Raw genomic sequence first — 12,176 nt, forward strand, 5'->3', positions numbered from 1 at the left:
TTATACGGGAACTGGAGTATTAATGAATTTCGTTGAATACTATAATAAACCCAATGTAAAACCCGTATTTCAACGCGTATGCTAGGAGAGCCTGGAACAGTTTATTATGATATCGAAAAATCCGTTTCAATAGCTTCCGAATTATTGATGTATAAATTTGAAAACAACGAGAGTCTTATTTGTCGATTTTTGCAAACTCTAGTCAATATATTGGATAAAAAAATTCCAAAAAGAAATAGCATGCTAATACATTCTCCTCCGAGCGCGGGCAAAAATTATTTTTTCGACGCCGTAGCCGCCTTTTTTTTGAATTACGGTATGTTCGGAACTGCCAACAAAACGAATAATTTTAGTTTTTCCGATGGCGCCGGCAAACGTCGTTTCTGCCTTGATTCTGTCTCTCATTGGAATATCCTCCATATTGCATTCCTCCAGTAGCTCGTCGCGTGCCAGATTCGTAGTCGTCCATTTCTTTGGGTTCATCAGTGTGGAAAAATGTTCCGGGTGCCATAGAGATATCAAAACTATCCAAACTGAAATGTGAAATTGCGATCCCACCTTCAGTTTGAAATCCGTCAACAGCTGTGTGAGGTGAACCAGATTGTCCACACTCAACTTCTCTATCTCCATAGCAGTCCGAATTTGTAGCAGCGGAATATTGGTAAACGCTGTCGACGTCGTCTTGGCCTTCTTCATCGGTGCAGCAGTTTTTTCCGCCTTCCTCTTCTTGCATGTAGATTCCTACATTTCCTACACTAGATTCTTGCATTTTAATGAATAAAAAATACTTGTTTATTTATTATTTATTATTATTATTTTTATAAACACTAATGTGTTGTATCCCGTATGGCCCGTATCGGCCAAATCATATGTGGTCAAAATGTATAAATAACTTATGATTACGTTATATGTTTAATTATTAATTAATAAATGCTAACTAATCATTCAAGAACTGTCAAAAACTAGTTGTAAAAAAAAGTATTCTGATAATCTGATAGTATTCGAATATGTATTCTGAATATATTTTTTAAGAACTATTCGAATACGTATTCCGAATACAAAATAAAAGTATTCTTTACAAGACTGTCAAATGAATTGTACATTTGTACCGAAACGAAGTAGCAAACAACTAAACAATAATTTTGCGTACACTGGCATATACATAATTTGATATTAATATGTCTATGCACTATGCACCCGAACACGTCACAACATCCGTCTTAAATACGTAATTATAAGTATAATAATTGTAATTTATAAACGAATATGGTATATGGAATACGAATATAATACTAGGTGTATAAAAAATATACATATATTTTTTTTATAGAGAAGATAATAATATGACAAATTCAAATGTAAATTTGAAATCGTCGTAATACACTTAGGGTGGTCGTTCGTTGACCGTTCAGAGTTGATTCAGACTCGTCGAGGTATTGCCGTATTGGAAGTCAAATATATACGCACGTTCCTGTCAATCCTTCTGTCGACGCTTTATTATAACTCCAGATTCTATCGTAATAACGTTCTTCGTCTCTCGGCGAATAGTTAATCGGTGCGTCATATTATAACCAACGTGTTTTAACTATTAGTCTCGAGGCGTGTCCCGGTCGTCCGTAATATAATTGGTTATTATTATTACGACATACTCACGTACGGTTACAGCCGTGACTATGTCCAGTGTTTGGCAAGTTCCTTATAAAAAGAAATTCGTTCCGTTCCTTGTTCCTTAAAAAAAAAAAGAACTCGTTCCTATGGAAGATGAACGAGTTTCTTTTTAAGTTCCAAATAAAATAAAAATTCTTATTTAATCATTAATGTTTTTGTTTTTTTCGTATTATGCATAGGTACTTCTTTAATTTTTATATATATTTTAGATTCTGAGCGGAGCGAGGAAGCTATTGTTTTTACAATGGTGTTTATTTTTTTTTTTTATATCCTGTATACAAGATTTCTTCCAGAAGGAGTGTTTCGATTTCAACATATAGTACCTTATCTTTTAGAAAATTGGACCAAGATGGTACTTTAGAGAGGTCATTTTTCGATTTTCTCAATAGTTATTTAATGCCACGGGAAAAACCACCGGAAAATTACGAAAAAACGCTAAAAATGGGATTTTAAATTCTAACGCTTTGCTTATCACCATAGAAACGAATAAAAATTATAATATTTTAATGTTAATTCAACTTACATGATAAAATAAATATTAACAAAATATAAAATATCCAGACTAACAAACCGTCTCCGCTCAGAATCGTTTTTCTTATAGGTACAATCATATATTATATCATTGAATTCAAGTCTAATACAACCATTATACAATGACCCACTTGTAATCTACTGTATAGCAGAGCGACATCTACTTACCTGCTTTTTTATATATAATATATTTTGAAATTTTCTTCAAAATTAAATTTTTGGCTAACGTATGTCAATTGTCTTAACGTCGATACTCGATAATAATCACTAATTGGGAATATACATTATACACATTAAAAAAATATATCTTAATTTCAATTTTTACATACTTATCTGTGTAAATTATTGGAACTCTAAAGGAACGAACAATTTTGTTATTTTTCCTTAAAAAAAAGAACTAGTTCATTTTCTCGTTCTTTTTTTTATAAAAAGGAATTCGTTCCAGAAATCCGTTCTTTTTGGAACTCGTTCCTTCCAAACAGTGGCGTACACACCACGGGGGGGGGGGGGGGGGTTGAACACAGGGTTAGTATTTTTTCAGTTTACGTAATTACGTAAAAATGTATAATAAAAATGACGATAATTTAAAAAAAATTAATAGTACCTAATAATAAAAATAAACACAAAATTAAATTAAGGGAATTTCAGTGTTACCGTCACAATCGAGTTATTTTAATTTAGAAAATGGCTGAAGTTCTAGATTTTCAAATTGTAGTAAAAAGAATAAACAAAAGGCAAATAAACCGTGCTAATCCATCATTATCATCCGAAAAACCAGAAGATTATTTTAGAGTTACTATTTGTATTCCTTATATTGAGTCATTCATAAATCAACTAGAGCTCAGATTTTTAGAGCACCATAATATTTTTAAAGGTTAGTTCCTAATAACATAAATTTATATTTATTGTTTATTTGACAACAACGAAGATTCTAATGAAGCTGATAAATAAAAGTATTCAGAATACTTCTTAAAAAAAGTATTTAAAATAGCATTCGAATACAAAAAAAGTATTCAAATACTTTTATTTGAATACATTTATTCGAACACTATACAAGACTGTCATTTGGTCTTGGCTATTTGATCTTCTGTTGTGTTGACGAGAAATAGTTTTAAAATTACTGATGAAAAATAAAAAATAAAAAATGATATGCTTTGTTTCGTACAAATGTTGGCAGTTTATTATTGCGATAAATCATAAAATAATAAATTAGAGTGTATTAGTATAACCATTAACCAACTCCTCAAATAACAATTCAAAGGCCCATTAATTGGTGGTTTAAATTATTCTAAATGGATTGGATCCAATAAATTGTAGTATTAACTATATCTCATAATAAACATCGTTTGTAATAACAATTCATGCATGCAAAATTGAATGAAAAAGGTAATATTAAATTTTATTTTAAGTAAATATTACATAACAAGTAACATCAACAAAATGATCTCGTTTTAATTTTTTGTGTTTGTGTTAGAGTTATACATTTTACACCGTTCATATGATTTATACTTATTTATTAAATGCTGTACTATATTATCCCAATAATAAAATAATGTCCTTAGAAACAAGGAAGTAAATAAATAATAAAATATTTTAATTTCTTAAGATCAAACCTATAAATGAATTAATCTCAAACAATGATTAAAGGATGTTACAGTTGGCACAATGTGCTATATTTTATTTGGCTAGTTCATTTGACAGCCAATCCAACCCTTCATATAAACCATTGCCTTGAGTTGCACACGTAGACTGAATGTACCACTTTCTCTGGTGAAGTTGATTCAGTCCAAGTTTGTTTGTGAGATCCGATACATTCATTGCATTAGGAAGATCTTGTTTGTTCGCAAATACTAACAATACAGCATCTCTGAGATCGTCTTCTTGCAACATGTTGTGTAGCTCTCGTTCTGCTTCTGCTACTCTTTCTCGATCGTTAGAATCTACGACAAATATCAGTCCCTGGGTGTTTTGAAAGTAGTGTCGCCACAAAGGACGGATTTTATCTTGACCACCCACATCCCAAACTGTAAATGCAATATTTTTGTATTCGACCGTCTCAACATTGAATCCTATTGTCGGGATGGTAGTGATGATTTCGCCCAGTTTTAGCTTGTAAAGTATGGTAGTTTTACCAGCTGCATCCAAGCCAACCATCAGTATGCGCATTTGCTTTTTACCAAACAAACGGGTGAAAACTGTTGACAATGTTAAGCCCATCGTGTGTGTCTTAGAAACAATATACCTGAATAATTATAAACATAAAAATTTGTTACTATTCGGTCGTTTGGTTAAACAATCAAGGCGTAATTTTTAAGTCAGTTTGGATGTAATTTTGAATCGATCTTGAATGAGTTTTAAGCAAAATAACAAATATAATTTACCCATTTATTGAGAAACTTCAGTGAGGTACGTTGCTAACGACAGTAGTCGGGCGGAGTTAAACAAACGTAGTCAAAACCGTCTTGAGCAAGCACCAAATAGCCACATTTGTATAAAATCGTCTTTGTTTTTTCATCTCGTGTTATCATTCGTGTACGTGTATTATCATTGTACAGTGGCGGTGATAAGGGGCCTAGAGCAAGTTGGCTATGCTGAAATCATATCGATTTTTTGGTTCTTTAAGCACCGGCCTCACTGTCTAGACCTGTCAAGGGTTCGTGATAAGAATACCATTGACAGACGATTTCGCTGCCAATAAAAATAACATCAAATTTAATAATTGATAAATTTTCCCCGAAAATTGTGTTTAAAAATAGTTATTACTCTAAAGTCTGTGATATTTGTACCATGAGTTTGGGGACGTATTGCGCGTCGTCAGTGATTTGAGTCTAATTGGTGAAAAAAAATTTAAAGCGTTCAACGAGGCTCGTCAAAAATGACCACTTCGTTTCTGGAAAACAAAATTTTGAATTTACAGGCCCGTTTGAAGGCGGACGGCGATACCATTGAGGAGATGCCACCTCCATCACTCTCCAGTCCCCGACAGGGATCGGGGAGACGACCCAAACAACGTGAGTATACAACGCCCAGTTTTCCTTCTGTAGGTAGTAATAGTGTAGTATACTTACCGAAAAGGAGATCATTATGACCTTGATGGTTACATTACAATTTTTCTCCTTTAATTTCAGTTGGTGACATGGGTACGCCGACTAGGACTCGTAAGCATATAGACCTACCGGTAAGCATAATGATGCAGCCGCGGGTCGAGGACACTTCGGAAGTTGAAGTCAAAATGAAACAGATCATGAAAATGAGTGGTTTACTTACAATCAATGGAATAGTTAGTACAGTATTTTATGTTTAATGGTGTTAATATTGTTTAATCAAATTATTTTTAATCTTTAGAAATATAAAACTGAGTTAAAAGATTTAGAGCATCTCGGAGAATTAGGAAGTGGTACATGCGGTCACGTGGTGAGAATGTTGCACAAGCCTAGTAATACTGAAATAGCTGTCAAAGTGAGTGCAACTCTTTTAATTGATTAATTTTATAGCTAATTATATATTCATTTTTTTCTCTTATTATTTAGCAAATGAGAAGGTCTGGAAATAGTGAAGAAAATAAACGTATTACTACTGATCTTGAAGTTGTACTCAAGTCTCATGACTGTCCTTATATTGTTAAATGTTTGGGTGCATTTATCACTGAATCAGATGTGTGTATATGCATGGAACTGATGGCTACCTGTTTTGATCGTCTTTTGAGAAGACTCAAGGCACCAATCCCAGAAGATGTACTTGGGAAAGTCGCTGTACATGTTAGTATAAGAAATCCTTAAAATTAAATAATTTAAATAATTCAAATTTTTGTTTTAGACTGTAAAAGCGTTAAGCTATTTAAAAGAGTCTCATGATGTTATACATAGAGATGTTAAACCATCAAACATTTTGCTGGACGAAAGGGGAAATGTAAAATTATGCGACTTTGGTATTTCTGGTAGATTAGTTGATTCTAAAGCTCGTACGAAAAATGCTGGATGTGCCGCTTACATGGCTGTATGTATTTATTAGTTTAGATATAAATTTAAGTTAAAATTAACTTAATTGTATTAATTAAATGTTGGGTTTTCAGCCTGAAAGAATTGAACCCAGGCAACTGGATTACGATATACGATCTGATATTTGGAGTTTGGGTATTACATTGGTTGAATTGGCTACGGGCGTGTTTCCATACCGTGATTGTAAATGTGATTTTGAAGTACTGAGTCGAGTTTTAAATGATGACCCTCCTTCACTTCCTCTAGATCAAGAGTTCACCTTAGAATTTAGGAATTTTGTATCTAGCTGGTGTGTATTAGAAAATATATTAACAATGTCACTTATATTTTAGTTATTTAAATGTATTATTTTTAGTTTGATTAAAGATTACAAAGTACGACCAAAATACAAACAATTATTGGAACACCCTTTTTTACAAAAATATATGATAAAAACAGTTAATGTTGCTGAATGGTATGCTGAAGCTACAAGTCAAAATATAATACTCAAGTAATTTAAGCTACATTCAGGGTTTATAGACTTAATTATTGTTAATATTTTAGCAGTGTGGCTGATATTTTAATAAATAATTATAAAAAATTGTCATTAATAAATTATGTAATTTACAGAATAGCAAAACCGGCTGTTGAAAACGTTCCTATTAGTGTCCGTAAGATGTCAGATCATCAATTTCCTTCATTGAGTTTAATTGATAAAAACAAAATCAATGGGTTAGTTAAATCAATGAATTGTTTAAGCAACTTAAATAAATATGTATTTTGTCGTGTATTTTAATGTGTTTAGAAATTTGGTAATTGACTCTCCAAAACCTGTGAAACGCTTTCCGAGTATGGAAGTGCCTCCTTCAGTGTTGTTGTCACCGTATAAACAATTGACGGGACAATTGACAAATGGAGGCAATGTTTCTGCCAATACTAGTCCATTAGTATTGCAACGGTTTTATCATCAACAAAACCAACACCATTCTAGGTGAGATTAGTGAAATTGATTAGTTGAGATTGATTTTAACAAATTAAAACAATTTTGATTTCGGGGTTGTCATAGTATAAACAATTTTAATTTTTCAGGTCATCTTCTGTATCTCCAAGCCGTTTTGAACGAAATACTACTAGAGAAATTAATCCCTCAGATTCACCCAAACCTAGTCCAAGGAAGAGTCTGATATCTACCTACCTCAAATTTGCTCCATGGAGCAAAACTCCTCCTAGTCCTCCACCACGAAACCAAAACACACCAGTAATTTCGTCACCTTTGGTAACAAGACGTGAGGTGTGTCCTGCCTCTCCAGCACCTGTACGTAAGACTTTTGAAGGTTCTCCAGCCTTATCTAGACGATATGTATCACCTGTTCCACCAACTCCACCGCCACGTCGCCTATCAGAAAGTGGATCGTCGCCTCTACATACATTTTACCAACAACGATTATTTGGTCAACCAAAATTGGAAGAAAAAGATCGAAGATACACGCCTCAACCACGTAGACGTGTCGTTTGCCAGTTTAACGATATATGACAACTACTGTGTGGACAGAGACGTAAAGAATCTGTTCCCAAAAACAGTGAGTGAATTAAACGGCTTAATTAGAACGTTATTACATAAATTATTAAATCATGTTCGATATAAATATTTAATTTAGCAATTTAAAAAGACAATTTATACATAATAATATTATAATATTAAATTATGAAAAACAATGTTAAACATATTATACCTAATTAATTGTATGACCGATCTAGTAACTATTCAAGTCACTGAAAATTACTTTTTAATTTATTCTGTTAATTTTTTTTTACGTGATGCACATTTCATTATTGTTATATGTGTTGAACAGTTGTGCGATTGCAACTAGCAATTCAGATCCAATTATAGTATAATATTAATATTTTATGGGAATGTTTATCAAACATGAACATGAAACTTAACTGGTAACCAGTTCCTTATTTGTCTATATTAACTGGTGAATCTACCCACTAAATTCTTATTATTAAGAAAGTGAGTATATTATTATATATATATTACAACATTTTTTATATGATTTATCAAAAAAAAACCTTGTGTACATCACTTTGATTTGAGCAAAGTTAGTTTAGTGTAGTAAAATCAAAAATGTTTATAGGCCATATTTATTTATTATTATTATTTTATTTTTGCTACTTACATTTTGTGTATTAATATTTTTTTGTGTTCTGTTTTAAATTGTTTGCTCAATTTGTTTTTTTTTTTTTTATGTGACTAGTCACGGTGTCACAACCGAAATGTCTCAGGTTATTATATTACCCGCGTATAATGTATCTTACTGTGATTTTTTAAACATTTTCTTTTGCTTCATTGTGTACCAAGTTTTATAGTTAAATATTTTAGCTTACATTATTTCTATGCAAACTTATACATTATGTTATAATATAAGCAATATATAACCTATATATATTTATATATATATTACATTCTAGTCATGATATATAAATATTATTGTTTCAGAATGATATTTTGTATAAAGTTAAGAAATTATGTTATTTGATCAAAACAATATAATACAATATATAAAAAAAGGCATTTATTTTTAAATTACGTTTAAAAACGATTGTTTTAAAACAGTAAGTAAATAAATTACTGATGTGTTAATATTTCATAGGTTAGGTTTGTGTTAACTGCAGCATTGTGTGTGTGTATATTTTTAAGATTTCTTTTTATACATTTTTATTGCGCGACCAAAAAACTAAAGAAGCTGTCTGTAAGTAACACACTGACACCAGTATCAGACGTAACACTACACAATTACTTAAACTTAATTAAATGTATTGTAACATGCAGTGGTGTATTGCTAAAAATATTTGTGGGTATACGCCTTCATGACGGTGTTAGATCTTAGGTGTCAATAATGTAAGTTATAACCTAAACATTAAATCAAAAAAAACTTTTCTCGCTTCGCTCAAATACACTTGCAACCCTTATTATAACTGTCACATTATAATTATTCGAGTACTTTTCAACAACTAACTCAATGAAAACATAAAAACTATGAAACTACACACTGACTTTTAATTTGAAATATAGTCTTAAAATAAAATATATTATGGCTTTTAAAACTGAAATAGTCAAAATATTCACTAAAAATGTTGAATAGGTATTGTATCCCAAATGTTGTGAATTGTATTTTGTTATTCACATAAGACAAAATTAACCATACAAAATATGTAAATGCATGAAATTCCTTGCCCTACACCCAATATTTCAGAATATTTAATAATTATAAATTTATGACAAGTTTCTTTATTAATAACAATAAAATATTCATTAAATAAATATAATAATAATACTTATTTTAATAATCTAAAGTAGTTTCCATAAACATCTCTTGTTTCACTTTTTATCACTGAAAATTCTAATAGGTTAATTTAGAGTTTAAGCTAAAAAAAAAAATTATATTAAATATTAATTATAAGTCTAACGGGGAACATGGTCGCCCGGTGGCCGAGGCCTGTGCTGTCTACAGTGCACTTTCTAGTTAAACTTTCTAGTCAATTTTAAATGAACAAAAATAAAATATTATACTTGAAAAAATTATTAAGATCAATTCATTCATTATCTATAAGTTATGGATAATGTTTAGTAAACAATCTATGAAAAAATATATTATATTTGGTAAGTAATCTAACATTTAGTTTTTTCTTTATTATCCATCATAGTTATTTAAGTTATACATTTATAAATTTTAAAGTGTATGAAGCTTGAGTTGAGTTTTGTTTCATCAACCGTCGAAAGAGTTGATTTTTTTTATATGCTTCTAGAAAAACTCCCCTAAACTAATTTTGTTTTATTGAACCTGAAAATTGTAACAAACTAAACATTATTACTTGGTTTTCTATGACTTTTATTTAATTTTATCAGTGGTATTATAATATACCTTATTATGCCTTTTTTTTTACTTTAGCCATTCTAGTACTGCATTTTGAGGGTTACTCAATAATGAGTGTTCAATGATAAAAGAATCACCCGGTATTTAAAAATATTTTGGCACCGCAACAACACGGATTTCGTAATAATAAATCATGTCTTACTAATTTAATAACTATTAAACATCATATGATAAAATCTTTTACTAATAATCAACAAACCAATGTTGTTTATACTGATTTTGAAAAAGCCTTTGATAAAGTGAACCACGCTTTATTAATCAATAAACTACAGGAAATCGGCTTTGCCAATACCCTATTACCATGATTTAACTCTTTCCTGAGTCAACGAATCCAATTTGTCAAATATAAAAATGTGGGTAAGTGGATGTCGCCCTACTGTACAATAGATTACAAGTGGGCCACTGTATAATGGAAGGTATTAAATTTGAATTCAATGATATACTATCATTGTATAAGAAAAACGATTCTGAGCGGAGACGGTATGTCAGTCTAGATATAAGCATAGACGCAAATAGCGTTTGAGATTTGGGGGGGGGCTAATATGGCTAATAGAGCCTTACTTTGATAATATTAAATAAGCTTAAAACAAAATGTAGGAAATGTTTGGGAGGGCTTTAGACATTTTTTTTTTTGGAGGGGAAGGGGGCTAAGCCTCAAAAGCCCCCCTATTTCCGCCTATGGTTATAAGACATATTACCTATATACTTAACTATGGTATTAAAAAAAAAAATTGACCTATAATAGATACCTATAATAAATTCCAAATTAATCATATCACAATATCCATTAGGTACTTATAATACGTTATACATCAAGAACAAACCGTGATACTATAGATATATAATAGTATACTTTAGAAGTTTCAAGTACCCACGAATTATATTATACAATCATAACAATATAACTAAAATAGTTATCCTAGGTTTTTAATATGTAATTTCGTCCAAATTTGTACTTAAAATTATTATAAAAATAAACTGTGCTTATGTATTTTTTAGATTTTTTGGTAACAGAATTAACTACTTACGTGGAATCTTGTTTTAAATTTTCAAGCCTTAGATATAAAAGTTGAACATTTTATAAATGTTTAACTATAAAATAATTATTCAATTTTAAATTTGATAAATTTTGTCAAAATTCGATCATTAAATTCTTATAAAAAAAAAAAAAATTGTGCCTATGTATTTTTAATATTTTTCAACTGATATTGTAACAATATATCAGGAGCTTTGTATTAAATTATACACTTTTTGGCCCAACAGATAAAACTTTATTGATATTATAGAAAAAAAAAAACTAAAAAAATTGAAAACTTACAATGTCCGTAAACAGCTCAAAAAGAGTCAAATTATTTTAAAAATTTTATCGTATATATAAAATGCTAATATTAACATTCAGTGAAATTTTCAAGTTTCTACAGTCACTCGTTTTTTAATTACAACAAAATAAGAAAATCGTTACGTAAGAAATCGAGTGAATATCAAATGTTGTAAAAATATGAATTTCAAACGCCCATAAAAATTTAATTTGAGTTTCTTATAGATATTTTTTGTTTGATAAAGGTAGATAATATTATAAGGAATCTTGTATTACATTTTCATATCTTAGATTTAAAAAGAAAAATTTTTATGAATTTATAACTCGAAATAATTTGCAAATTTTCGTGATTTTTCCATATTTTGTCATTTTTTGAACTTTAAATGCTTATAAAAAAAAACTGTGACTAACAATTTTTAATATTTTTCATCTTAATTGATACGATACTTTAATAATAATGTTATTTTGTTATGACCATTAAGTCTTAACATTTTGTAAAAGAAATGTGTTCAAAAACGTTAGTGTTTTTTGAAATGATAAGAATGCCGTTCAATGGATCGCCCTGTATTTAAAATGTAATATTATACAATAGTATTATATATAACACGATAATATAGTAATAAAAAATTATACGACCGTCATAATAATAGTAATACGCTCCGCGGGCGTTCCGTGTGCTGGACAATGCATTGTCTGCCAATATTAATAAGTAGGTAAAATAATATGATATCGCGGGGTTAACAT

At 30.1% G+C, this 12,176-nt stretch overlaps 2 protein-coding genes across 2 annotated transcripts; one reads left to right on the forward strand and one right to left on the reverse strand.

Annotated features, from left to right (window-relative positions):
* Window positions 1-3,354: 3,354 nt before the first annotated feature.
* On the reverse strand, window positions 3,355-4,719 carry LOC100144907 (ADP ribosylation factor 2). Its single transcript, NM_001126163.2, is given in 2 exon segments — window positions 3,355-4,441; window positions 4,581-4,719. A coding segment is annotated over 1 exon segment (540 nt). The 5' UTR covers window positions 4,417-4,441; window positions 4,581-4,719; the 3' UTR covers window positions 3,355-3,876.
* A 141-nt stretch (window positions 4,720-4,860) lies between these two features.
* LOC100165019 (dual specificity mitogen-activated protein kinase kinase 7) lies at window positions 4,861-8,177 on the forward strand. Its single transcript, XM_008181949.3, has 10 exons — window positions 4,861-5,210; window positions 5,328-5,479; window positions 5,545-5,658; window positions 5,730-5,957; window positions 6,016-6,195; window positions 6,272-6,486; window positions 6,553-6,687; window positions 6,807-6,908; window positions 6,982-7,167; window positions 7,266-8,177. The coding sequence occupies exons 1-10, from the start codon at window positions 5,075-5,077 to the stop codon at window positions 7,708-7,710; spliced, it is 1,893 nt and encodes a 630-aa protein (XP_008180171.1). The 5' UTR covers window positions 4,861-5,074; the 3' UTR covers window positions 7,711-8,177.
* Window positions 8,178-12,176: the final 3,999 nt, after the last annotated feature.

This window comes from Acyrthosiphon pisum, chromosome A2, assembly GCF_005508785.2.
Source record: "Acyrthosiphon pisum isolate AL4f chromosome A2, pea_aphid_22Mar2018_4r6ur, whole genome shotgun sequence".
NCBI classification, from domain to species: Eukaryota; Metazoa; Arthropoda; class Insecta; order Hemiptera; family Aphididae; genus Acyrthosiphon; species Acyrthosiphon pisum.

Coding starts and splice junctions, on each gene's coding strand:
- LOC100165019 (XM_008181949.3), top strand. CDS start 5,075: ATGACCACTTCGTTTCTGGAAAACAAAATTTTGAATTTACAGGCCCGT. Junction 5,211..5,327: donor GGGGAGACGACCCAAACAAC/GTGAGTATACAA, acceptor CTTTAATTTCAG/TTGGTGACATGGGTACGCCG. Junction 6,487..6,552: donor AGGAATTTTGTATCTAGCTG/GTGTGTATTAGA, acceptor TATTATTTTTAG/TTTGATTAAAGATTACAAAG.